The sequence below is a fragment of the Falco naumanni genome, chromosome 1, assembly GCF_017639655.2.
Source record: "Falco naumanni isolate bFalNau1 chromosome 1, bFalNau1.pat, whole genome shotgun sequence".
Lineage (NCBI taxonomy): Eukaryota > Metazoa > Chordata > Aves > Falconiformes > Falconidae > Falco > Falco naumanni.
The window spans coordinates 121,462,237-121,490,180 of NC_054054.1; the positions used below are offsets into that span (position 1 = coordinate 121,462,237).

A 27,944-nucleotide genomic window follows, 5' to 3' on the forward strand; every position below is an offset into this window, starting at 1 on the left:
CGTTGTAAAGAGTTGGGAAGATACACACAGAGGCGTGCAGGAGGGATGACAGTGAAATGTAGAGGCGTTTAGTGACTGCCCACAACAAAGCTGGGATTGACAGAGTGCTGTCTAACACCGTCTGTGGATAATGGATAGTGTCTGTGACCAGTTTGTGTCAATAATTAGGGGTTTGAGTTTTCCAGGCAATTAACTCTGGCAAGCTTCTAAGAAATTGGGTGTTCCCTGGGCTGCACACAGGGACTTGTGAGACAGGTTTGTGCGGTGGTGAATGGATAACAGTTGGGGCTTTCAACCACTTCACCTGCTCAGAGCCATATTTTATTAAAATTTAAGTACTTTAAGATGGATGAACTAATGATATTAGACCATCTCTCTGTAGTTTTTCTATAGTGACTCACTCCTTCAGAGCATCTCCTAATACACTTGCTGTAATTTCTGCAATTCCTTTAACACTGCAGGAACCGGCCACCTGAAATGCTCACAGAATAATCTTCCCCAATCCTCAAAGAGGCTGCTTTGATAAGCATGCTCATGGTGTGCTTTTGAAACAGAAGCCAGCAACTGCATACTGCTGCTGCCTTCGTGGCATGGGGAATATTTTGTCAGATTCTTTTTAATGTACTACTTTGTTTTCTCATCTGGGATTACATCTGATAAGGGCAGTCTAAAACTTTCTCTAACAGTTGCAGTGAAACTCTATGCAGATGTGTGCTTCTCTGTATGGAAAAAAAAATCTCTAAAAATGTGCAGCTTCTAAAGGCAAGCCAAGCTGAGAGAAGCTGTGGTACCAAATGTGCATCATCAAAGTTCATAGCAGTTGTGGCTTTATTTTCCTTTCTCTCATCCTTTAAGATACTGAAGCAACACACTTCAAGGGTTTGACAAGAAAGAGACATATATTCCCTTTTGTGCAAATCTGCTTGATGCTTATGAACACTGTTCATTCTAAAACCCCTCAAGATACTCTCCTAGTAGTGTGGCTCTGACAGGGGAAAACAGAATGAATTAGTATCACAGAATCATTGAAGTTGGAAAAAACCTTTGAGATCATCAAGTCCAACCATTAACCCAGCACTGCCAAAGCCACCACTAAACCATGTTCCCAGGCACTGCTCCTACGTGCTTTTTAAACACCTCCAGGGATGGTGACCCCACCGCCTCCCTGGGCAGCCTGCTCCACCGCTGGGCCACCCTTCCAGGGAAGGAACGTTTCCAACATCCAACCCGAACCTCCTGCTGCAGCCTGAAGCTGTTCCCTTTTGTCCTGTCCCTTGTTGCCTGGGAGAAGGGACCGACCCCCTTGCCTACAGCCCCTGTCAGGCAGCTGTGGGGAGCGGTGAGGTCCCCCTGAGCCCCCTCCTCTCCAGGCTGAACCCCCCCAGCTCCCCCAGCTGCTCCTCATCAGACCTGTGCCCCAGCCCCATTGCCCATCTCTGGACACGCTCCAGCACCTCTGTGTCCCTCCTGCAGTGAGGGGCCCAAAGCTGAACACAGGATTTGGGGTGCATATAGTTGGCCTCAGCCCATCGGTCCAGCCTGCCCAGACCCCCCTGCAGGGCCTCCTGCCCTCCAGCAGATCAACATTCCCCCCAGCTTGGTGTCACCTGCAAACTGACTCGATCCCCTCTCCAGATCACTGATAATGACATTGCACAGGGCTGGCCCCAGCACTGGGCCCTGGGGAACACCACTTGTGACTGGCCACCAGCTGAGTGTGACTCCATCCACCACCACTCCTCGGGCTCGGCCAGCTCCTGACCCAGCGCAGAGCACCCGGCCCAGCCACGAGCAGCTGGTTTCTCCAGGGAATGCTGCGGGAGATGGTGTCAAAGGCTCTGCTAAGGCCAAAGTAGACAAAACCCACAGCCTTCCCCTCATCCACCTGGCAGGTCGTCTTGTCCTCAAAGGAGATAAGGACCTGCCTGTCATAACCCCACGCTGGCTGGGCCTGATCCCCTGGCTGTCCCGCATGTGCCATGCGATGACGCTCAGGGTGACCGGCTCCATCACCTCTCCCAGCACCGAGGTCAGGCTGGCAGGGCTCTAGTTCCCTGGATCCTCCTCCCTGCCCTTGTAGATGGGCTAACCTCCAGTCTGCTGGGACATCTCCCAGTTAGCCAGGGCTGTTGATAATCCCACAGCAAGGGGGGAGGTGGGGGAGAAAAAGGGAAAAAAAAAAAGAAAAAGAAGCCATCTTACAAGTTTTTCACTCCTAAGTATACACAAAATTAACATTGACACATCCAGTTGAATAGGGTAAATGGATGATACTCTTATCTAGAGGGAAAAAATAAAAGTCCAAAAATTAAAATAGTACAGCAGAGACATAGGCTTCTCTGTCAGAACTTGCCTGGCCCTTTGGAGTCTGGTCCAGAACCACCATATCTCAGATATTGGTCTCATGTGCAATGCAAGGAGTGACTGAACCAACTCACAATGAGATCCACAAAATCCTTCCTGCAGAAAGCTGGTCACCAGGAAAATAAGGAGGGATTTTCCTGAAACCTAACCTCCCGTTTTAGGTGCTGTAATATGCTGTGGTATTAGGAGAATTTGGGATTTAAGTTTATATCATCACAATGTACTTACAATATATGTAAAGGTTCTTTAGAAGACCTGCTTGCCAGGACTTAGAGTTTACAAAGTAGGTGTGTGCTTGTTTGTTTGTACAGGGAGAGTGCCTCACTACACGTCTCTAGTTCACAGATGGATGCACCTGCGTCCTATCTCTGTGACACTGCACAGAACAACACAGGGACTTCTTCTGTGCTGAAAGGCCCACCAGAAAGTTTGCAAAAAGGGAGACAGGAGACAGATGCTGGCACATGAGTAGTAGGACATGGCTGAGTGTTTGGTCAGCATCGCTGCAAATCACAGACCTCAGAAAAGGCCACTTCTGAGAAACATTGTTTCAGAATGAAACATCTTCTTTTGCTTTCACATTAAGATATACAATAAATAGTATAAAAACCAAACTGAGATGTCATTTAGAAACACAAAGGACTCATTTCACTCTTACAGTCAAAATGTTTCAGTCTTATTGCTTGTCTTGAAATGAAATTTGTCAAAATTGATATATCCTGCCCATTTTTTTTTTATTTTGTAGAAAGCTCCTTTGCTCCAGAAAACTGATAATTGGATATTTTTGTTGTTGCGTATTATAATCTTGATATTTTAGAATTTTATTGCTTTCCTGAGGAAAGGAAGATGGGACAATGCTATGCTATGAAAATATATAGCAAAATATATTCATATTTCATAGCAAAAATATGCTATGAAAACCAGATGTAAATGTACAAAAATCAGGCAGATTATTCTGGATATCAAATTATGAACATGAGATCATGGTTTGATTAACCTTGCTGATATTACTAATGCTATTCTTTTGGTGAGTTTTAATAGATTTTTGTGACTAATCATACTTTCCGTAAAAGCATGTGTCATTGGGAGGAGGTGGCACTCTATGCGTTCATGGTAATACATAAAGCAACCTCTTAGCAGTTTAGAAAAAAATATTTGTTATCATATTTTGAATATGTGGCAACTAATACAACATAGTAGTTGTGCTAGAAAAAACATGTGGCTGGGAAATTGTTAAGAATAATAGCGTTTGAAAACCCCAGTAAATTTGCATATATCCCTTATGTATAATAACTGCTGTGACTTTTGACAGCTGTTTTTGAACAATTTTCAAGGTGGAATTGTCTACTACTGCAGCTTTGCGTGTCTGAGTTGTTTATTAAATGAATTATTTTACGATATTTTAAATCAATTATCAACCAATATATTAGAGAATAATTTTTTTTTTCTCCTAACTCACTGTACCTCTTCAATAGCATATAAGTAAATACACACATGGTGCGGTACATTTTTTTCAAATTCTTTTAACGAATAAGAGGCAAAAAAAAAAGCAGACACACACAAAAGAACTGTAAAATACACACAAAAAATAATTGTATCTATAGATACAAGTGCTGGCACAGATTTAGTCATGCTAGCCAGAGTACCAGGTATCTGCTCCCATCTGTAAGTGTGCTTTGCTACAGAACAACTAACTGAAATAAACTGGCCACATTACACTGTTTGTATCTTGGGAGTAAGTGCCTGAATCTGCGTACAGCCAGTTAGTGCCTATTTTCTGTAACGTGGGCAAGTTTCCAAGTGTTCCTACCTGAAAATGTTCTTCACAGATCTCATGCCTCTTCTAAAACAACAAAGAAAAAAACCCACAACACTAGTAATTTTTTGTTCAGTGTCCAGCTAATGTACTTATCTAATCAGGCAGCAAGTACGTGGTCTAGTACGGGTGGGTCCTCTAAGTGTGGAGGAGTGACGTGTGTGTCGAGACCTGCGTAGCACTGGGATTGCCATAGGTAGCAGCCGTTGTTAATTCAGGGTGTCCTAGTTATCCAGTCCACGAAGATTCTTTACATTTGCAATGAAAATGTAAATTTGTAGTGCTCTTCTCTAATTTCCCATAAAGAGAATCAGAACTTTTATCAATACTAATCCAAATGATGAGGAGTTTGTAGACTTCATTGATAACAAATGCCATGAAACCTAATAAAGCCTTTTCTTTTTTGTATATCTTAAATCTCAGATTCTGAGTTCGTCCTCAGCATTTGGAATCTGTTTTCAAAAGAAGTAAGACTCAAAGTTGGATTAAGGTTTGTCATGACAATCTTGAGATACGACTTTTCTGTAACTCCATGCTCGGAGATATGGTTTAGGCACGATGGCAATGCTTACCCTTCTGTGGTGGAAAAAGCATCTGGGATTTTCAGCTGCCTGTAGTACGTCTCAGAAATACGTCTTCACTTTAAACAGCCACAAAGGTATAGTTTCTTCAAGGACCATGCCATGTAATTACATGGTTTACTTCTTCACATCAGTGACAGACATACTTCATTTAGTTTTAATGTGTTCCTGTGGTAGAACATGGGGCACCGACGTGTCTGCATCCTTGTAGCTCAGCGATTTCTGGTCTGTTCCTGGGTACCTTGCATCCCTCACTGGGAGCAAGGCTCAGGTTTTTGCTGAAATTCTGAATTGGCCTGGGGACCCCTCCACCATGGATATTGCAGGTGATGCTTCAGAGTAACTGCCTATTGCAAAATGGGCAATTGGACAAATGCTAGGAGACAAGTGCATGTCCATAAATCCATTCCCATCCTCCCAGCATCTTCCATGATAATGTCACTGTTTCCCCATGTGATTGTTAGTGAGTACATGATTTCCTGTGTCTATACATCTGCTCTTGTTCCTTCCCACCTAAGTTCTTTCCCCAGATCTATGTAGTTATTATTTTAGTAGCACCTTGGAGGCCTAAAATGCAGCAGGACACCCTACTGTTTCATGTAGTTAATTAAGTTTCTCTGCTCTCTCTCTTTAAGGTGCTTAATATCTATTAGATGTGCATTATCTGGCACATAAGAGCCCCTGGCAACAACACAGGACCCAGTGTGGTAGGTGAGACCATTTTCTCCCTGCTTTATAAATTCTGAGTAGATGAGCTGTTATGGGATGGCGAAGAACAGACTCAATTTTGGTACAAGCACTTGGAAAGGCCTGAAAGTTAGATGGAGTAGGTCTATGAGATCCGAGCTGAGAACACATTTCTCTGGCAGTTAGGTTTGAAAAAATTATTATGCTGGGTCATCTTTGGTACCCTTGCCACTACTGACCTAGAAAATACAGTCTACTGTACGTACAGCACTGGGGGAAATAGTTGTTTGCAGAAGAGATGGCTGAAATTCTGTTTCCATCAGAATGGAGAAGGTGGCTTTTCCCTTGGGTTTGGCTAGTGTAAGTGCTTCCGCACACATAACAATGGCTACCAGAAAAGCTGGGTTCATTCCTGGCAAAAATAAATTCATTTGCAAGTTTATAAATTCTACTCATGAATAGTTAATTCTGTTTGCAATGCTTTCCTACCCCTTAAAAACAAAACAAAAACAAAAACAAACAAACAAAAAAAAAAAAACCACACCCACCCCAAAACAGGAAAAAAGGAAAAAAAAAAACCAACAAAAACACCACAACACAAACACCTTGGAAAATGCACCAAGAGAACATGACAAGATAATTGACCATTTTCAGAGGTGGTTCTTAGGGATGCAATCAACACTTGAGAATTCCAAGGTTCAGCTGGAATGAATGTCCCTCAGTACCAGTATTGTGAGGAGGGAGCACAGGGAACGTCTCTTTCTACACCAGGAAATTGCTTGCATTTTTCAGATATACCAAGTAGACTGATTTACACCTTTTTTCCTTTTTGTTTTATTTATTGTTATGTGCTGATGGACATCTGTGAGACACATGTCATGGCATGCAGTACAGTGAGCGAAGATCCTCGTGGCTGTTACGAGGGCAGGAACATGCTCTTTTTCTGCACTTGTCTTTTAAACAAACACTTGGCCCATTACTTCTCCCATCCCGTTGGTCCTGCAGGTACACAGACCTCATTTTAAAGGGAAGAATGCCCTCCTCCCAAGCTTTAAGGTGCCTGGGTCTCTCTCTGCAGCAAGCAGTATGTTGTTAAAGGTCCTACAAAATTTCATTTGCTAAATGTTCTATCCTGGGGTTCAACACTTCATTACCTATTTCTTTAGTTTTGTAACAGCCGCATCTAAAAATTCCCACTGAAGTTGGCATCCTGATAGCAGACAGTACTGGGTAATGTTAGAAATTCCTGAGGGCCACTGCCTGGAAGAGCTGAGTCATTAAAGAGACCAGGGTGAGTGAGAAGAACGGAGTACACCAAAAGGAAACCAGGATTTGATGCAGTGAGAGAGGTCACAAATGATGGCTGATCACTGTACTCAGAATTTTATCTTAGACTTCTTCAATCTAGTTATATGACCCTATTGTAATCTTGCTAAAGTAGGTAGATATATGTTTTTGAGGACCAGGAACCAGCCTTGTCAGCTCTCAGACTCCTAACACGCTCAGCACAACGAATTGTCCCAAATCGGGATCCACGCAGGTGCCCAAGGGACTGTAATTTGTTTATTTACATGTTTCCTCCTGCAAATACATTTGATAGATGGGCATTAAGTAGCGTGAGTGAAATAGTAAATGTTTTGCTTTGGGATAAAGTCAGGGAAAATAAATCTGTATTTATGAATTTGGTTTTGTTTATCTTTCTAGCAAAGATAAATACATTAATTTGTGCAAATCCAAGAAGCAGTAAATAAGAATGCAGGCAACCTTAAAAGGTCAGGCAGAGTATGATCCAAATAAGATTTTCTGCGTCACATCTGCTTCCTCCCTAATTGAAAGGGTAAGCAGGTATCACACTGCTGCTTTAACTGTTTAGGTGGAAACATGGATGGTTTTGGTAAAACTATTACTGTCCTAATGATCGCAGTGCAAGCTGGAATCTTTACAATGTTTATGTCCCCTGCACATGTAATAGCTTAACCTCTTCTGAATATTTATGGTTTCACTAACGGGTGGCAGAACGGCAGTCCAAATGCTAAACAACATGCCTGCTAATCTGTTTTTTTTTCCCAGAACAGTAAATAGGCCTGTCTTTTTTGCAATACTCAGTGGATGATGTAGCTTTGAAACTAGTTCCAGCTACCAACAGAGATGTCATTTAAAATGTTGATGGTTTTGGTGAAACGTTTCCTTGTATTCTTACTCCTTCATGCCTCCATGGTGTACGCTGACTGACACCCAACAGACCTTTCGTGGCAACCTCTGAATGCTGGGCGCTTCCAGCCCGTGACTGTGCCTTTGGCAAGCAGAATGACAATTACAGGTCTTGAATGACAGCTTTTTTTCCAGCTAATAATATATTGACTTTTCTCATATGTGGCCATGTATACGTCCATATTGATTTCTTGTTGCTCGCTGATGCGTTCTGCGTCTCTCCTCTCCCGCCCATTGCAGTGCTGCTTTTCACTCCTGGCTTATTAGGCTGGCTGAAAGATAAAGCAGTGGAACGCTGCCAGCCTGGGAAATTATAAGGCTGCTTTTAGTTTCACCTGGCGTATGCTCTGAAAAAGTTAGAGGAGGAAATAATGGCCTTCCATAAAGCTCACCTGAGAAAGCCTGCCATGTAAAAATGAATCCACAGAATGAAATACTGGAAATGCCCAAGGAGAAGGATGCACAAAAGAACTCAGGCAGTGCCATTGAGAGCTAGATATCACTGCTTCGTAGGCAGAGGTGCAGATCTTTTCCCTTTTTTTTTTTTTCTCTTTTCTTTTTTTCTAACTTCAGAAAGATGCAAAGAAGGAAAAAATAAAAGATTGATCCACTGGCTGTGGCAAGCTGAAACCAAGCTCCTTTAGTGTGTTCATAACTCTGTACAGGTCTTTGGATGTAGCCAGACCATTTATTTTAACTGACTTAGCATGCAACCTGTGGATTAAGTTCCACATGTAACAGGTCCTCATAGATCTCCCTGAGTTTGTAGAAATCAGGGACTGACTCGCTCCTTGATGTGGTTGTGTATCATTTGGGAGCCTTCTCACCAGGAAGGCAAGTGCCAGCACAGATTTGCAAAGTCCTTTCACATAGTTATCAAAGAGAATATCCTGAGTAAGTCTCCCTGTTGGCTCTTGAATTTAAAACGAACAGAAGACCTTCAGATCTGCTTTGAGCTACCTGGTCTGGTGGAAGGTGCCCCTGCCCAGGACAGGGGAGTCGGAACTAGATGATCGTTGAGGTGCCTTCCAACCCAAACCTTTCTATGACTCTGTGACTCTATGAAGATAGTTATCCTTGATGAACCACACACAAATCCCAACTTTGTCAGAATTCCTTTTCTCCCAAGTGCTGGGCCAGCTGTAGACATGCATTTCAGTCTGCCAGCAGTCATATGCGCCATCCTCTTTTCTTATTCTTTCTGAAGATGCTTGTTAATGAACCTTCTTGAAAAGAGAGAGGAGGATAAAAGGCCAGGGCACTGGGTGGAAAAGCAATGCAGATTGGAAAAGACAGAAAGCTTATTTAATTCTTTGTTTTCCTGATCTCAACTCCCTCAAGTTATCTTTTAAAGGATGTTTAAAGCTTACAGTTAAAACTTTTCTGCATTTAACTACAATAATTAAAAGCAGCTAAGGGAGTATTCAGGTCCAAAGGGAAAAATTTCAAAACTCATTTCAGCCACTGCTGGTCATGTGTTTCGGGATGGATTGGATCTTGAGAAGAGTTCATAGCTGCCTTTTTACCTTGATTTTTTTTTTTTTTTAAGTCTGTCGTGCTTGAATTTCTTTTGTTAAGATTTAAGGTCTTCATCTTGTGCCTGTAACTTGCCAGCCCTCTGGATTCTAAATGGGCACTAATGATTCTCAGCAGCACCGAGCTGAGCTTTATTTGAGGATGTAGTTTTATGACTCTGCTGGTAAAGTGAAAGATGTAGGTTGAATGAAGGAACTGGGGATATGGGACAAGTAGAGGGATTGAAACAATCTTGATTAGGTCCTTAGGAAGTGGTATTGCACTTTGCATGCTGCTCGCCACATGGATCACCATCCCATTGGGATGCTCAGGATTGATTGTTCCTAATGAGAACATAAACCCAGGAAGTCTGGTATCCTGCCTACATCAATGACTAATTCCAGCCACTTAAAAAAGGACATAAAAAAACCTGTAATGAATCTACTGATTCTGTAAGGGAAGGGAACTGCTGATGTGATATTCTAAATACCAAGATCGCAGTCAACATAATTCACGTTCATTCACGGCCGTGCTTTTCAGAGTGGATTGTTAAAGTATCTTAAATGCAGATTGAAACCATTACAGGTGAATGTCTTCAGTTTCTTCCAGGATAGACGGAGGTCTAATGGCTTCTAGTCAGGCTGAAATTTTGATGTAGTGGTATCTCGAGAGCTCGGTTTATTCCTATATCATCTTAGACCTGAAGAAACAGGAAAAGTGTAAAATATTTCTGGATGACGGTCACTAGAATAGGACATACAGCTGGAGAAGGGGTTAGAGGTAGGGTCAGCCATGGGGTTTAGGAACAGGGAATAGAGGGCAGCATATTCACAGCTTGTTCTGTTCCAGTTCATCACCTAGAAATAGGAGGAGGTTATCATCAGGAAGAGTGGTTTTATTTCTACTTCTGGTCATTGCTGCAGCTATGGGTTTGGATAGTAGAGTACTACTAAGGTTAGGATTAGAGGCAATGCAGCTCTGATGAGGGCTGAGATGGGTAGAGGTCAGCATTGCTGGCAATGTGCACAGTTACCAGATAACCTGATCTTGAACCCATATCCTTAGCAGGGCAGTGCTGAGCACAGCAAGGAGAGACTGTAATATGTAGCTGCACAGTGGAGAATATTGAAGCAGATTTACATTGGCTTTGATACAACTACTTAAATACCCAAAGTTAAGCTCAAGAGGTTTGCTGGACTATTATCTGAGGTAGAATCATCTAGAATTGCCAGGGAAAACCATCTATATGTTTTGTGGAGTTATTCAGTATGAAACTGCCTTTCCTGTTAACCGCAACATCTCTTGGAGTGTGAACAACAGGATTTCCCTTCTGAGCTGAATTTGGTGTTTCAGTTCTCAGCTAGTCCAAAGCATTATGTAATTCTCATTACCAAAACACCGTGTGTATTATGTATCTCAGTATTTGGAAGTAAAACATTAGTAGAGCAAATGCAGTTTCCTAATGTAAATGTATAGATAATATATACATTTTCTATTGCATCTCTGAGCAGGGAGTGTTCAGAGTCACAGAGTGGCTGGAACCCCTGGAGACTGACCAGACCAATCCCCAGTTCGGAGCAGGGTCAGCAAGAGCAGTTTGCTCAGGACGTGTTCAGCTGGGTTTTCAATTTCTTAAGAATGAAGATTCCAAAACCTTGCTGGACAACCTGCTGATGTTTTACGGATATATTAAGGCTTTAAACATAAGCAAATAAATTAATCCTTGCTGTAATTCCTTGGAAAACAATGAAGTTAGAGCTGGCAAGCATTTCTCTGAAGTGCTTGTTCTCATTTGTATTTCTTATACAATGCCTTGCTTAATCATACCATTAAAAAACATCTTTTCAAAGAGCTGTACACGATTGCTCAAATCTATAAAAAATACAGGGATCTCTGTGTCCAAAAAATAAATCATAGGAACGAACAGGTTACTTGCAGGAGGCTGAGCTGCTGGGAAGGCTTGAGGAGCTGGCAGCTGTCTGTGAAGGCATGGCAGCACGCTGCTTTTCAGTTCTTTGGTTCAGTCTTACGTTATTCCACAGCAATAAGTCTGCAATTTAAAAATTGTGCACTGATCTTTCCCACCAGTGCACACAGCACAAATCTGCTGAACTAATAGCAACTGAGACAAGGCAGTTCTGTAGGTTCATCAGCCACTGAATAATGATGTTCAGTGTTTTTTCGGGTACTGTGGCTTGTGTGTGTTGTTAGCATTAGAGTGCTTCTAAGCCTATGTCTTTATTGGACCTTTAGCTTGTACAGGTTGTTCCCTGTGTGCAATTTACCACCTAAATCACTGTTTATGAATAAACACGGTCCTCTCACCCAAACCGAGTGGGTCCAGCAAAGGCTTGATCATTTCAACACTAAAACCCAAGTGAGTTGTTTTAGTCAGACTATTAATGTTTCAGTAGGGATGAAGGCAAGTCCTTTTAATTGCTGATGTCCTTCCACTGCCCTCCAACTGTTCCCTTACCTGGTGCTCGAAAGGTCACATGTGGGTGTTTTTGTCAGGGTTTGCTGGAGCTGGGTGGTACAGCACCGATCTCCCTGATGCACAAAGAAGCAGGGCCAGAACCCAGCAATTTTTATGGGTCAGCTTGGCCATGGCTTTGCCTCCAGGCTTGACTGCTGCTCAGTCCCGGGCTACTTGTCCAAGGAAGGCTTCAGCTCAGTGCCAGCAGCAGCGGCAGATCGCGGGGACATTACTTGACAATCTCACAGCTGCAGGTGGATGCAAAGCACCATGGCCTTGCACAGGCACTCCCGTTGCTGCTCTGCAGTAGGCAGTGGACTCAAAATGCTCTTTGCCAACTTTTCCAGTGTCTCTCATGCTTTCTTCTGAGCATCTCCTGCACACAAATTGCTGATTCACAGAGTAACAAAGCCACAGCCCCTTTCCCTGCTCAAGCACCTTGATATTTCCAACAGCAAGAGCTGGGGTGGGGTGTCATTCATTTTATATGTATACACTGACCACGAATAATGACTCACTAATTCCAAGGAGGACACCAGCATCAAATGACATCAGCTAAAATGAGGTCCATCTCCTAAGACGCAGATAAATGCAATCTAAACCAGAAGCCTCCTTTGCTAGGTCCCTATGCCAGTTATACTGCTTATGTATTTGTACTGTAAAATACTTCAGGCAGGGGTTACCTCTCCCTGCTGTGCATTACTCAGCACCACACATATTGCTGTCTCTTTATGCAATAATTAATAATAAATCTTCTAGTAATCTGGTTACAACATGATCACCAGGCTGTTACTTCCACTATGTGTCAGATAAAACAAACTAACAGATGATTTTGAGACTCCTGAAGCAGCGTTAGGTGGTTTGAGTTTTTCAGTCACTTCAGTATGGGAAAACTTAGCAGGAAATCTGGATTATATGGCAGAATATGTCTTCTGCTGTTACACTGGAGTAACCTAGGAATAACTTTGCTGAAGTTATGAGACTATATATATATATTAATCTCCTTAAGGCAGGAATCTTCTCCCATAGCTATGTATCGTCACTCAGGCAGTGAAGCTAAATAAATGCTAATACTGAGCTCTTTGTGGTTACTTCAGGCAGAGTGTAGGTCTTGTAAACTGATTAAATGCCACCTCATTAATCAGCAGTACTAGCCTTATGTTAGATATAAGTGATACATAAGCCTTTTCTGGGCCTCTGCAGAATGGTTAACGTTAACTTCCATGGCGTGGTTGGGCACCACACCTTGCCCACACATTTATCATAAACTATCAACTTGGCGTTAAAGCAGGGGTCTCGGTACACAGAGCTCTCCTGCCACCTCCTCTCCAGCAGCCCGGCGGGAGGCTGGGGGTTTGGCTCCCCCCGATCCATCAGCCAGCACGGGCTGGGGGTGTGTGCTCCTCCTTGTTCCCCTTCTGAGACTTTCTGAACCATCCCGTTTGCAAAACCGGAGAAGCTTAGTAGGTCCTGTTTGGAAACAGCGTACAGCCGCTTTGGCATCATGTTTGCAGGAATTGCCAAAGGCCGTACCTGCCTGCCGTGGGTAGATCTTTTGTGGGAGAAAGCAAATCTGTGAATTTGGCTGACTAGAAAGGGAAACCCTTGTGTTTCTGAATGTGTATATAACTGACAATTAGTATTATACAGTCTTCTAGCTTCTTCCTTGTGCATATATATGTATACCAGCATGTATGTATACAGACAGGGAGAAAAAAGGAGAGAAAATTAAGCTGACTGTATGCAGAACCCTGGTGTAAAACTGCTGTCCTAATATATATACCGTTTGTAACTTAGGAAACTGTTGTAACAGGAGCGAGGTTACGAAAGGGGTATTTCCAAAGCTCAGAGTGCCGTTTGTGTTTACTGATTAATTCCAAATGAGGGCACAGGCACTTAAAGGGATACTATAAAGGTACACTTTCTCTTTTCATTTAGAAACATCACATCTGAGAAGCATTTAATAGCAAAACATCAACTCTATTTGCACATTTCTAAACAGAATATTACAGCAACTGAATTTTAATTTTCATGTCTGTAATTTGTTAATGTAATTACTGTACAATATAGTTAGGTGCTTTCAGATCTTTCAGTGTTAATTAAAAAGCTAATAACTTGAAAAGCTATAAATAGTAAAGTAGAAAGGTTAGTACTCCAGGCAGTTAATCCTTTATTTGTCATTTACTAAAGATCCTTTTTATAGAAGGCCGGGCTGTATACCGAGCGTAGCACTTTGTGACTTGACTCCTCCTTGTTACCTGATATCCCCACCGTGCACAAGCAGTACCAGGTTTGATTGCCTAGCACAAATGTGCATATTCACAGCTAAATCCAAGCAGAAAACAGGAGAGATCCCACCACTCCAGCCCATTAAGTTTTCTTCCTTCTCTGCTTTCGTCTCTTCTGCCCCATCTAGACCCACGTGCCTATCCGTGGAATGATACTCAGCACAATGTGGAACAGCCCTTTTCTGGCTCCTTCTAAAGAACATACCCAGCTGGCGGTGGAGGGCTTTTGTAGCTTGTTGTGTAGGAGCTAGGAGAAATGCTCTACAGTGCTACCGGCCACACCAAGAGCAGCGGCGTGTGTTGGTCAGAGGATGCATCCTTGCAGCTCAGGGCTGTGGCCGCAGCTCTGGGGCTCAGAGCCAGCAGTTCTAGGAAATACTTTTTGATCAGTGCTGGTTAAAACTGGTTGAGGTATTTACATTTTCAGATTTGGGGAAAATTTTCATGGTTCCAAATGAAAAAAGGAAAAGTCAATTCAGAATTTCTTGCTGCAATCTCCACTACTGGTGAGTCTCCTGAAACAACTCACTGGTTTTCCCAGCCACCATGTGCTTCATTTGGGACTGCCCGGGTGAGAAAGCTGGGTTTGCACCACCTCACTGGTGTAAATCTGCAGAACAGCATGCATGGGGCTAATCACAGCTAAAGGGAAAAATAACTCTGTGATTGTCATGCAATGTCTCAGTGTAGTATAATTCATGACTTATTCCTGCAAACTACTTAAATTCTGGTAGGCTAGAATATGAATCACTTTTTGCTCTGCAGTGTTTACTCTTTAGTCAATGGACATAAAAGAAAGATTTTATTTAAATGTAGCAATCCTGTTTCTAAATTAACCTTGTCTGGATATAGCCTGGTTTTAATAGAGTGACTCGTGATCTATGCTGGTAGGGGAGAACAACGCTTTGCATTAAACTTACTGTGGTCTGGTGCTGCTTGTTTTAAATGTTCTAAAATAGGACATCTATTTTAACGGAAAATGGACTTGCTCTTCAGTTATGTAAATGAAGCACAACAAATGAGGCTGTGCTACCTCACAGAAGTAAAAGCTGCGTTTTAAATTCTAATCAAAGGGTAACATTATGCTAGATAACGTGCACAGCCAGATACACACACGTACAACACAAAGCAGCTGCGATTGAGGCAGATTTTTAAAACAAGCCAAGGAGACAAACGTTGGAACTGGGAAACAGCATTACCTCTTAGCAAAGACAATGCTTAATGGTGTACCTCAGCATTGTTTCAGCACATAGTCATTTACCTAATGGAAATCATTAATTCCAGCTAGCATTTTTGAAGAATAGCTTGATGATGAGCTTCCTAAAAGGCACTCAAAGGAAGCACTGCTTTCTGCAGTCGGTTCAAATTGTTTAATGTTTGTCAAACTTGAATTGCATTGGAAGGATACATTGTGAGTAATGGATTCTCCTGCTATTTACACATGGGCAAGGCTGCACAGCCATTCCGTGCTGCAGTTTATTGCACTGCATTATGTATGAGGTGGTTTTTCAAGCAGATACATAAACACAAAAGGGGGGAGGGGGGAAAAACACAAGAAAGCAGATTCGCGTCTTGTCCAATATACAAGTGTTAGGAATAATTTAGAAAACTTTTAAACACTCATGTGTGCAAATATTTGGAACTGTAACCCTGCGGTGAGTTATTTACTGCACGTGTAGCAGAGAACGTGGTAGCTTTACCATGAAGCAACTCCCCTTTCTGTTGGAATTAGCTTATAGCTACTGCACTGTTGTTACATGACACTGGCAATCCCAACAGCCTTTATTGATAATGTAGGGTCACAGCCTAAAAAGAGCTATGCTCTTTCATTTCTTATTGCTTTAGGGGGATTTTAGGTGCTAAGCCCATTAGTAAACCTGCTGTTCAAACTGTTGAGAGGTAGGTGTGTAGCTAGTAAGATATGCCAAATGGCTCCAAAGCACCCACCATGCACTGATTTTCAAGAGGCATTAGGGGATGCTCTGCTTGGGGATTTATTGGTAAGCCCTACTAAGCCACCCTCTAGGTAGCCAAACAACTGTGCTGTTCTGGCCGTGAGTGCTAAGAGGAGATGTTTAACACCCCGCAGTGCCGGATTCTCCCAGGCTGACCGTACATTGCTTACTGAGTAGCACTTGGCTGGTCCAGCGGGGCCTCGTTCAGGTCAGCTTATTCCCTCGGTAGCATCGACTCAAGTGTAACGGGCAATGAGAGTCATCGCTCACCCGCGGGAGTCCGCAGAGCTTACCGCTGCATTAGGACTGATCAGAATAAATTACCGCTTCAGGTCAGGAAGGGTGTCAGCGTTTGGCTCTGTATCACTAGTTAGGTTACTGCCTGGGAGCTTGGCATCTGCATAGCTGGGAGTCACCACTGTCTTGACCACAAGATGTTGTTGGCATCTTGTCAGACCAGTTCCATGGCTTGGAGAGTATCATCTAGCCTGGAAGGGTTCCTTTCTGTTTCTTTAAATGTCCCAGATGCTGTGCTGAGTGAAGGTGATTATGCTTTCCTGGACGAGCTGTCATAGAGCACAAAAGGAGACACAGCACATTGCAAACCAGAGTTAATATTTAGACGTTTTCTATCTGAATATGAAATCCGATGTCAGAACCTGCAGTTTTCCAGGGAGGCTATCTGAACATGGACATGTTGTCTAGGTATAAATTGTTTGTTAGCTCCGGAACAAGCTAACTAATGAGCACTGCCTTGTCCAGGAGTCAGAGAAACATTTTATAAAAGAGATTGAAAGGAACCTGACAGCCATTACAGTGAAAGGTACCAAAGCTGCTCCTCCAAAGATTCTTCCCTCATAGCACATGATGAAGCCTAAACATCTATAATATTTTTAGAGGCTCTTTTGTTTGATCACCTAGGTTACTGTATTAGTACATGATGCACTTTCAGTCCACTACTTTGCATAAGATTGTTCAATGTTGAGCACATATACAGCCCTTTATAACAATTAAATCTTATAAAGGCTGTGACAGATGCCAAAATGTTTTCCTACGATTTGCAGAAGACGGGTAGAGACATGAAATACCTTTCCTGAGCTCACCGGTTCCCTTTGGTGAGGTTCAGCTTAGAACTCAGGGTATTACTCCTTTCCCAGCCTCTTACTAAGATTCACGTTTCCAGCCCACCCTGCCCCTCCCAGTAGAAGCAAGGAGAGAACTCAGCAGGCTCGTGTGCAAGCTGTAATTCACATCCCCATGGGCTCCTGTGAGTATCTATCCTCAAACGTTATGGCCTGAACTTAGCAGGAGAAATAAACTTAACCAGCCAAAACCATTTCTAAGCTATACTTGGCAAGCTGGATCCCTCACAAGGCTTCATCCCTTCTGTGGGTTGGAATTACTCCTAATATACTTCAAAAATACTAGTCCACGGTAGAAATCATTAAAGTCTAGACCATGTTAATACTGTACACAAGAGTGTGAGGATCGATAGTCCTTGTAATCTCTTACCTAAACATAGAAGAGCTGCATACGCTGTTCACAAAGTGCTGGAATCCATCAGCAGGGTGACAGCCAGGTGACTGGGAAGCAAGCCCTTACTGGTGCCGACCAAGAGAGGATAACAGCCTTCAACTGGTTTTTGCAAAAATTATTCTGTGTCTCAGCTTTACAACTTTGAAATCTAGAGTGAGTCACTTACAATCCATGCGTGAGCACTTAGATAGGTAGCATGACTTTCAGAACTGCAAAAACCTTGTGTTCCCCACAACTTCGAAGAGCACGAAGGTCACCCAGCACTCGGCAGAAAGCCCTAGAATTTGGGGGTGCTGGCATTTGGGGTTGGTTGCTCGGTACCCAAATGCAAGGAGAGTGGTTTGCAGTTGTAGATCCTTGTAACCAACAAAACCCAGCTACATCTGCGTGTCTCTGAGAGTCGGATCAGATTTTAATTAACATTTTGTTAAGTCCTTTGAAATGTTAGGGCTTAAAACAATTATATGACTGCACAGCTCCATATTTTTTTTTAATGAAAGTCTTGTAAAGGGGATCTTGGAGCATTTAAGAACAACTCTGCATGTTCAGCCAGATGAGGGTAGTCGGAAAGATTCAGTAATTAGAGTTTGTTACTAAAAGCTTCTCCATGTATTAAATATTAACAGAATGTTTCTAACTCTGAAATGAATTAGACCTAAATAAACTGTTGTATGAATTGGCAGTATTCACTCCCTGATTTTGAGATTAGTTACATTAATTTCAAAAACTGTTTTCTGCCAGGAAGAGACTAGTAAATACATAATAATAAAAATTGACTGTGCCTCATTAAAATATTAAGAAAAGAATATATTGCTTTCATATTTTTTTCCTTTTTTTTTTTTTTTTTTTTTTTTTGGTAACTCATTATAACCCCCAACTTTCATTGAGTTTGCTAGGATTTATCCTCCTTTGTAATGACAACAATAATTATTTTGCTTTGGGTTTTATTACTCTGTAATATGAATGAAAGTTGATTCCATCGCTTAGAGAAGCACGGTTTAGCTCTGATGGAAAACTGTGGAGCTGGCAATGTTCCCACTTCTCCAAAAAATGTTCTGCAAGTCCTCTAGGTCCCTCGGTATGGCAGACCCCACCTGTGCTTTCCTGCTTACACTTGTTTCCCTTATTGAGGCTCATGGTTTGTTTGCGGTTTTTTGAGTTGGGTTTGGTTGGGTGGTATTTTTAGTGTGTTTTGGGGTTTGTTTGGGTTTTTCTTTTACAAATTGTGATCAGGGTCTTGGTCTTGCAAGGAGTTTGCATGTGGGCAGATTACGCATCCATACAACTCCCATGAAGTGTGACACACTGACTGTTATTTGCCTCATCGGTTTCATCTGAAATGCCGTGTTTTAGAAGAAAGGATAGGTTGTCTGTATTAATGTTGCAGGTTGTGACTGCAGCTTTTTGCATGTAGGGCGAGCTGACAGTTACCTTCATAGCAGTGGAAAAGCAACAGAAGAAATGTGGGATTCTTTTTTTTCTTTTTTTACATCCTGTGATAGTAAAGCAGCTTCTTTTAACAGACTGTGCATTATATCTTTGCTGCTGCACATTGCATTTATTCTCTGGTGACTCATAGCAAGATTGCAAATCCTTTACTTTCTTCCTTAATATGGTAGTATTTTAAAAAGTACAAACAAAAAATCTATGTATGTTTGCAAATTATTAGATGGGTGTTTGAATAAGTTACAAGGTTTTAAGCTGTTGCACATTATGCGTTGGAATTCATTTCAGGTTTTCTTTGTAGATAAACAGAAGCTTTAAAGACTGGAAAAGACTGGTCCCCTCCCCTCTCTGGAGACACTGTCCTCTTCCTTTCCCTTCCTCTCTACTTGATAACTGCTGTCTGCTGAAGAAAATTTGTCTTTTTCTGGAAATATTTACATGCTCTTCAGCACAACAGAGTCCTGATTTTAACGTGAGGTCTTTAGATGCCACCTTAATGCTGGTCAATAAATAACCATCCCTAAAAATACCCGTGGACATGAATCTTGATTACACCCCAGCATCTGGGTTTGCAGCAAAATTTCCTTGTGACAATTCTCCAATTCTAATCCAACATAAACTTTCTGATATATTACAGAATAGCTACCTCTTACCATGGTAACAATTCCACCTTTTCTGTCCAGATGTGTGCTTCTGTCCCCAGGATGCTGCAGGGAAGTTGGAGCACTGAGGCAGTAATTTCATGTTAATTTACTATTTGGGATCTGACAAAGAGGTGAAATTAACATCAAAACATCCTCATCCTTTGGGTCCTGATTTAAGATGGTGCTTGTCTGGGAGAACTGGAAGAGGGGGTTTGATCTCTGCATGTGCTTGGGTTGGCACAGGCAGCTGCTCTGGTATCCCAGGGTGAGGATGGGAGCGGGTGGCTCTTGGTCCCCTGGACTAGGGCTGCGGCTGGGACATCCCACATTTGTCAAGGACTTCAGCACCTCTAAGGTAACAGGCACGCAGCCACCGTTATGCTTTAGGAAGAGGATTTTGCACTACTCTTTTTTTTTTTTTTTTTTTTTTTAATTACTGATTAATTGATCATAGTGCTTGTTTAATCTCTCATTTTCCCCATCTGTGTTAGATGATAAAAGCTGCTTGTAAATGCATAGCCATCAAACCCATTAATATTTGTCAGAGTTTAAAACATGTAATCTCAAGCCAAGTACAGTCTTTTTTTTTTTTTTAAAGCATATTCCTTATAAAAGAGGGACTTACCTAAATTTGGGTTCTCCTATGTACAAAATCACACATGATTACTTCAGCAATTAGACACCACCGTGCAGAGGGAGCAGGAGGGCACTCCCGGGAGTGACTGACAGTGCAATACTTCACAAGATGGGGCTGTTGGACTCAGGTTGAAGGCTGAGAGCTGTTAAATGCAGCAGGTGTGAATTACTGCTCTATAATTTGTGGGACTGGGTGTTTTATTAGAATTATAAAACAGCCCTATGCAAAAAACTGTTAAAGATGCAAGGGCAAATAGTAAGATGTAACTGGGGCCACACCTCAAGTTGGCATCCTAAAGTCTGAAACAGCAACAAGGTATTACATCAGGGAAGTGAAGGGAAAAAAATGGATTCTTTTAAATGGATTAGAATAATTGAATAGGAGTGCATTTGGAATGTTTACTTCTAGTTGCTTTGTCAGTTAGCCACTGTATTTGCCTGTCACAGTCTCTGCAGAACTCCCCTGTTCTGTTTTCTCCTGGTAGCATTTCTTCCCAGTGCAGAGGCAGCTCAGGTCCCTACAAGGACAGGGGTTTGGCCATCCATGGCGTAGCAGCTTTCTCACAAGGATTAATCCCTTATATAAATGACTGAAGCAGATGCACAGCATTGCCATTTTGAAAGGTACGCTCTAGTTTTGACTGTCGAGCTTTAGTACTCACTGTGATGAATTTATAGCGGTACTTGAAGCAGAACTCACTGGAGGCTGCCGTTATCCATAGCCTCAGAAAGTCACGCTGCTCCATTTCCCATCGGGATGTCAGATCTGCGGGCTAACGACAGGTCAGCCCTTACCGTTACATGTAGGAGCTGAAAACTGAAGCCACCTCCTTTAAAACCAAACATGCTGATAAATCCAAACACATTCTTATGCTTATACAAATACTTGAATTTCAACAGGTGGGCTCTCAGTAAAGAGTGGTTTGGGGGTTGTTTGGGAAAGGACAATTGATGAGTGTTTACTGTGGAAGAGGGGCTGGGATGTAGGCTGAGCTCAGGAAGAACTAAATCAGCTTCAGGTAGTGTGGCTGTGCCAGGCAAGCAGAGGAGCCTGGTGCGATCTAATGAGCTCAGCAGCTGCTTGGTGTCAGTTTGCAACAATGCTGTAAAAAAGCTGATTTGATGTTCTGTCTCAGGAGAGACTCATATTTAAAACACATATTTGGATATTTGTGTTCTCCAGGATGCTTCTCTGAAAGAAGTCAAAAAATTGTGCCTGATCAATAGCATAATTTCTGAGTTTATTTTTTGGCAAGTTACGCCATTGCTGGTTTTCTAGATAAACCCAAACGTAACAATTTTATCTTTTTGGTTACTCAGCATATGGTCCAACCCTGAAAAATACTGTCATCTTTGGCTCCTTTTGGGGTCAGAGGGTTTGAAGTGTGGTTGTCTTATTTACTAAGCATATTATCACAGATCCAAAATCATCCTGGCCCTGCAGTGAGGTTATATTACCTTTTCTAGGCAGGGAACATACAGCTGTAAGTATCTGGAAGTCCCTTGGTTTTCTTCAGTATGTATTTGGGCTGAAAATTTGTGTTCTTGGAGCGCTGGAAAATGAATCTGGATCTAATTGAAACTGGGTGGCAACCCTCAGCCAGGTGGGCTCCTTTACTGTGCTACCTTGCTGTGAGCACCGCTGTACTAAGACTAGTAACACTCCCCAAATTAGTTTTCTGTTATGGTTATTTGGGGTTATTTCAATACTTTTACAAAATTGAGTCATCTTCTCTTACAACATCGCTAATTAAAACCAAGATGAGCAACTGCTTACACAGCTTGGTGGGTATGATTGCGGAGTTACTCGAGCACATGTTGCAGCATATGTATCCTCTAGGAACATCAGATGAATAAAAGTTGTTAAGCTATCCAAGAGCGAATGTCAAATTCTTCAAGCAAAAGCTTGACTGAACTCTGATGCCCATCTGAGTTTCTAAAAATGTCTCCAAACATTAAACAGAGAAGGTGGTTTGCCACAAGGATTGATTTAGTTATATCCCTCTGGCCCATTCATGGGATGCTGCTGCAGCCTCCTACTCCGGGGTGTTTTGACCTCTGGATCTGACAAAAGAATTTGAGCGAGGACTTGTACTAAGAGAGGCAACGTTGCCATGGAAAGGTGAACAAGCCTTTAAAATCACAGCTTTGCTCTACCCTATATCCCTGGCGCTCTGTGTTTCTTCCAGCTTATCTCACAGGGTACACGGCAGGTTTTTATCTCCAAAATCTGGCCAACAAGTTGCTGCTGTTTTACTACTCTGCATCCTTCATCAGGCTCGTGTTTTTGGATGGAGACCCAAGAACTAGATCCCTCTCTAACAGTGACATCGTTTCCCCACATAAAGATGTTTTGAATTACATTTAAAGCATGTTCGAAGGTGTGAGGATTTAGGAAAGGACAAGCAGCTGAAAGCAACAGTAGTCACAGTGCCTACATCCCCCAGGCAAAAAAAAAAAAGTGAATATTAATTGCTTTCCTTCAAGAAATTATGACACAGCTTAATTGGTGGTTTGGCTCCAGGAAGACTGGCAAATAAGGACATCCAAGATTCTCCTTACTGTTCCCTTTTGGGGACCTCAGACTGCCTGAATTCATCATTTTAAGTTACCAGTCAAAAGGCAAGAACAAATGGAGACCTTCTAAAATACACCTTCTGAACTGGTTTTATTTGCTTCAAGCATATGTTACATTTACCACTGTTTCTGCCCACGTTCCTCTTAGGGCTATTACAATGTTTGAATATTTTTGTAAATGATGGTCCTCATCACTGAAGGTCTGAATCTACCTGCCAGAATGAACCAAAACTCTTACATAAGCCAAGATGTTAAAAAGATTTTTTCCTGTAGCCGGAACTTTGAAATTCTCTACCCAGGAATCCAGATAACTGAATTATTAATAATAATAACTGAATAACATCATCTGTACCAGTACCAAATTGATATCAAATTCTTTCTTGTGGATGCAGATGTACCCATTGCACTTATGCTGCTGCAATGTTTTTTATTCATTTTCTACTAAGTCCATTTTTTCTCAGCCGGGATTTCAAGGCATGCAAAGCTTTTTAAAAGAATTCAGAATTTATGTTCAAGGTAATTGAAAACAACGTGTTGTTTTCTGCACTTTTGTGTGGTCACTGCAGGACAAAAAGGCTCTCTTGAGTCTCTGCGCTTGTGTCACTGCTATAAATTCTTGTGTCACCAGCATTAGCTTAACGCAACGTGACTGATCTAATTAGACACAATGTGTCACAGCAGCTGCCCGCCAGCCTGGAAACTCAAACAGGCCTTTTCAGGTGATGGCAGCTTTATGTTCCTTCCACCCATAACAGCTGATTAAAACCACCTCTCTTTTCAACCTTGAAGCTGGGCCCCTCCACAGCCCCCAGGGAGGCCACCCGGGCATTTGTGCCACATTGCAGGGCTCCGGCAGCGCTGAGCCCCGTGAGATGCCCCATGGCCAGGGACAAGCTCCAGCCCTGCCTGCTCGGCCAGGACAGCTCCTCTGCCCCGCAGCCGGGGCCCAGGGACAAGGGACAGTGTGGCCGGGCAGTCTGAGTGCATCCGCTTGGGCACCTGCGTGGAGATCGCACGCAACGATGGGCGCATCCGCCTGGCACTGGTGATGCTGAGCTCCGTGAAAGCACTTCCAGCATCCCTGCAGAGTGGGTTGAGAAAGGGACCAACAAGAGCAGTCAGGCGGATCTCCAGCTCATCTTTGCCCTCAGCCCTCACCTGGCCAAGGGAGCACGTCCATGACCAGCATCAAGGCCCTGCAGTCAGCAAAAGGGGACCAGAGTTTGGTCAGTGAATGGATGGCGCAGCCCATCAAAGTGAAGAAGCCACCTGGGAGCAGAAGAGGCCCCGTGGCTGCCTGGCCTGGCTCCAGGGGCTGCAGACCCAGTAGGACATCACAACGCATGCGGCAGATAGAAAGGCTGTGAGAACAGCAGGAATGGCGGTGGCTGGAAGTGCAGGAGGCTGCTTAACTCCGCCCCAGCACTGGCGTGATGGCCACGATCCAGAAGTGCCACAGCCACCTGGACTGCGAGGCCCTGCGGGCTACGACACCGTGGCAGCCCCATCACATCTGCGTGTGTTCAGAAGCGGCCACTGAACCAACAGGCGGGCTGAGCGCAGCAGCTGCGATGGAGTAACAGTGCCCTGCCGGGACGTGGCGGTGACGTATGAAGCTTAGAAGAAGCTGAACCTCACATGGCACCGGGACAACCAGGCCTTCTGCTTTGACTGTGCCTTCGATGATCATACCACCAAGCAACAGCCCCTGGTTGGTGTTTTTTTATCTGGGACATGGCTACCTGCTTTTTCGATGGCCAGACAGGCAGCGGCAAGACACCCACCATGAAGAGAAGTTTTCAAGAACTCTGAGGGATCTATATACTGGTTGTGGAGGATGTCTTCTGCAGGCTGCAGGACCTAGCTGCTAGAAACTGGAGCTTTGAGTCTGCGGGGCCTTCTTTGAGATTGATGGGAGCAAAGTGTTTGACCTTCTGAACCAAAAGCAGCAGCTGAGAGTGCTGGAAGGTGAGAAACAGCAGATCCAAGTGGTGGGGCGGTGGGAGAAAAAAGTCACCAGTACGGAAGATGTCATCAAGCTAATTGAAATGGGTAGCAAGTGGCACGCATCAGGCAAGTCCTCTGCCAACGCTCACTCCTCCTGGAGCCATGCCATCTTCCAGATCATGCTCAAGAAGAAAGGGCATTTGTATGCCAAGTTTTCCCTGATTGATTTGGCTGGGAATGAGGGAGGAGCTGACATCTCCACTGCAGACAGGCGAACAAAGCTGGAGGGGGCTGATATTAATAAAAGCTCCTTGGCACTCAGGCTGTGCCTTGAGTTGGGGTGTTGGGGCATAAAAGAGCCCACATCCCATTCAGGGCTAGCAAACTCACCCAGGTCCCAAGGGGCTCATTTACAGGGGAAAACTCTTGAACCTTCACGATTGTCACTGTCTCTCCAGGAATGAGGTCCTGCAAGCACCCTTAACAACATACAGTGTGCCAGCCATGTGAAGGAGCTGGTGGGGAGTTTAAATTCCCTTGGACATCCCTGACAGGAGGTGTTCAGGTTTCCACATCAGCTGAAAGGTGTGAAGAAACCTTAGACTGTTCAGAACTACCCCAGGACAGCTGCGTTACAGCTATTTGGGGTACAGGCAGACAAGGAATTCTTCCCCCCAGTCACTTTTTTTCAGTGCTGTTTGGAAAAACACGGAAGAGAAAAGAAGTGGATGAGAAAATGCTTATGGAGGAGCATCAGGAATCTCTGCCATGGTTGAAAGTATTCTTAGAAATGGCTGGGGAAATAGACTACAATGCAGATTTTTACGCTGCACAGTTTGAATCAGTCCTGGGTCAAAAAATTGGCATCCTGACCAAGTTCCAAGAAAAAGTCAGATTATTCCGTTCAGCTCTTTGCAAGGAAGAACAGGGCAGCAACCAGAGCTGCATGGAGAGATCCCATGTGCTGTAAGCTGTGCCGGAGACCCCTGGCCCCTGAATCTCCTGCAAAATGAGAGCTGTTATGGTGCGCTGCATCAACTGCCCAACAAGTCGAATGCTTAAAAGATCTTAAATAGCATCTGCAGGGATATTCTGGTGGGTTGGTTTTTTTTTAAATGGTGGGTTAGACATGTAGGAAAATAGTACAGTGTTGTTTCCAGGTGTTTTTTTGCTGCAGAAAGTAAAATTGTGCAGTTGTGAGGATCTAACCTGTAGGAAAAGGCAAGAATTTACAGAAAATGTATCTCACCTCATCTGGGCAGGTTTCCTCCTCGTGACTGTAAAAATAAATAAATCAATATATAAAATCTATGTATACACTCATACACGTAGATGTACCTTCCTCCCTCGATGGAACCTGCTCCGGGGTTGTGTCAAACCGCACCAAAAAATGAAAGTTGGGTTCCCAGGGTAGGAGGCATTTCAAGTAACATAAGAAAGCATTAGAGTGCAAAGCACCGTCATTTCTGAGCATAATACATTTGGGAAATGAGGGTTGTTTTTTGATGGCATCATAAAATCAGATGAAAGATCACAGCAATTGCCTGACCAGTGGGGAGAAGATATGCCTGCAAGACATGCAGAGGGAAGCAGGGGAGTCAGTGCCCCGTATCAGAGGCCTGATGAGAGGAGAATTCCCAGATCGAAGGGTCAGAAAAGCTGCATATAACAAAGCACCATCTGATGCATATCAGTGTGATTGCGGCGTGCTCCAGGCTGGCACATCATCCTACCCCTGGAAAACCCTGCGAAAACCGCTCTTGGTAGAGAGGTTAAAGCATCAGGCACATAGCTATGCTTATTATTCAGTTTGGAAATTAATTAGTATAAAATACAGAAAGGATAACAAATAAGTGGCAGAAATTAAGTGGTATAAATCATACCTAATTAATTGATTGTAATCTCCTTCCATTTGCTCATGCCATGTCAGCTCTCTGGCTGTCGGTCCCATACGCTGGTTTGTGCTAGCGATCGTTTTCAACATCTGATCTGGTCTGATGAGCCCAACGGAAGAACTTCAGCAGCCTTTTAGCCAAGCCAGAAATTTGTTTTCAGTGATGAAATTATGAGACACCAGACATTGTTTAAATGCTGGTCTTCGTCTAGTAATCACACGCCATGCTTTTCAGCTTCAGTGCACTTTACAAGCATTTATTTATTGGCATCCTGCTTGTTTTGGTGTTCCTAATTTCAGCAGCTCGTCGTTTCCGAGATGCAACGACACATAGGTACTACTTGCCAGATTAAGATGAAAGTGTGTTGTTTCCAGCAGGGGTTTACCATGAAAAGGGTCTTTTTCTTTCTGAGAAGAAACTTCTTTGAGATCCCTTCCTTAGCATTTCTCTTGGATACTTGTGTTTGAGGTGCTGGACATGGTCGAGCAGCAGGTTGTAACGCCCAGGTACCCCAGCATGGGGTACAGTGGGTGAAAGCACACAGGGCCCATGGTCCCTTGCTGGGACTATTTAGCAGGCTGACTTTTCGCTGGGTGTAGGAAGTGTTTTCCACACGAGGCATGTGATAGATTCCCTCTTTTAGCTGCCTGTGGTCTTTACTCCAGGTCTAAGTTCCCGCTGCTCACATGCTGTGGCCATGCGTTAGCTATAAATCATGAGCATGAACTGTTTTGGCAAAAAGGGCTATGAATTAATTGAGTTGGGCACAGTTCTAGAAACACAGTTTTAATGAGCTGGAACAAAGTCATACCAGGGCGGGGTGGTTTGCAGTGAGTAGGAAAATGAATTTTATTCTCTTTGTTTATACTCACACATTCAGAAGGCTGTTTGCAACTCAGCTCCGAAGGTAACTCATGAGCACACCCTACAGCTTTCCAAAGGAGATGCAAAAGGAATTAACTACATTAGCCTTTTCTTTTTAAAATTTTTGTGGTTACATGCAGTCTTGATTAACCTCTTTTCCTTCTTTGATGGTCTTAATTTACATATTTCCCTTTGCTTTCTAAACATAAATCCTACGTATGTAGAGAAGAACCTCTTCCTATTAGCTGGACTTCTGCCTGGTTTCTGTGAGTTTGTAGCCCCAGAACACCCCTTTATATTTTGGGGTTGGAAGTGTGGTTTAAGCGTGTCCACAGAGCCCGACACATAAAGGTTCACAGAAAATCCTTCTAAGTTTTACCAGCCAATGCATGCCTTAGTAATGAAACCAGAATCAGATTAGGTATCCTGGGGTTTAGGTTTGCATTGCTCTGGTGACCATGAATGTTCAATTAAATAAAGATCCCTAATTAATTATAGTGAGGTCA

At 43.1% G+C, this 27,944-nt stretch overlaps 1 protein-coding gene across 1 annotated transcript in view; it reads left to right on the forward strand.

Annotated features, from left to right (window-relative positions):
- Nucleotides 1-25,649, forward strand: part of KIF2B (kinesin family member 2B) — a 28,496-nt gene extending 2,847 nt beyond the window's left edge. The window contains 10 exon segments of the mRNA XM_040591788.1: nucleotides 23,620-23,780; nucleotides 23,783-23,897; nucleotides 23,900-24,242; nucleotides 24,244-24,277; nucleotides 24,279-24,462; nucleotides 24,465-24,587; nucleotides 24,590-25,014; nucleotides 25,017-25,156; nucleotides 25,158-25,359; nucleotides 25,362-25,649. Of these exon segments, the coding sequence (XP_040447722.1) occupies nucleotides 23,620-23,780; nucleotides 23,783-23,897; nucleotides 23,900-24,242; nucleotides 24,244-24,277; nucleotides 24,279-24,462; nucleotides 24,465-24,587; nucleotides 24,590-25,014; nucleotides 25,017-25,156; nucleotides 25,158-25,359; nucleotides 25,362-25,649 (2,015 nt within the window).
- Nucleotides 25,650-27,944: the final 2,295 nt, after the last annotated feature.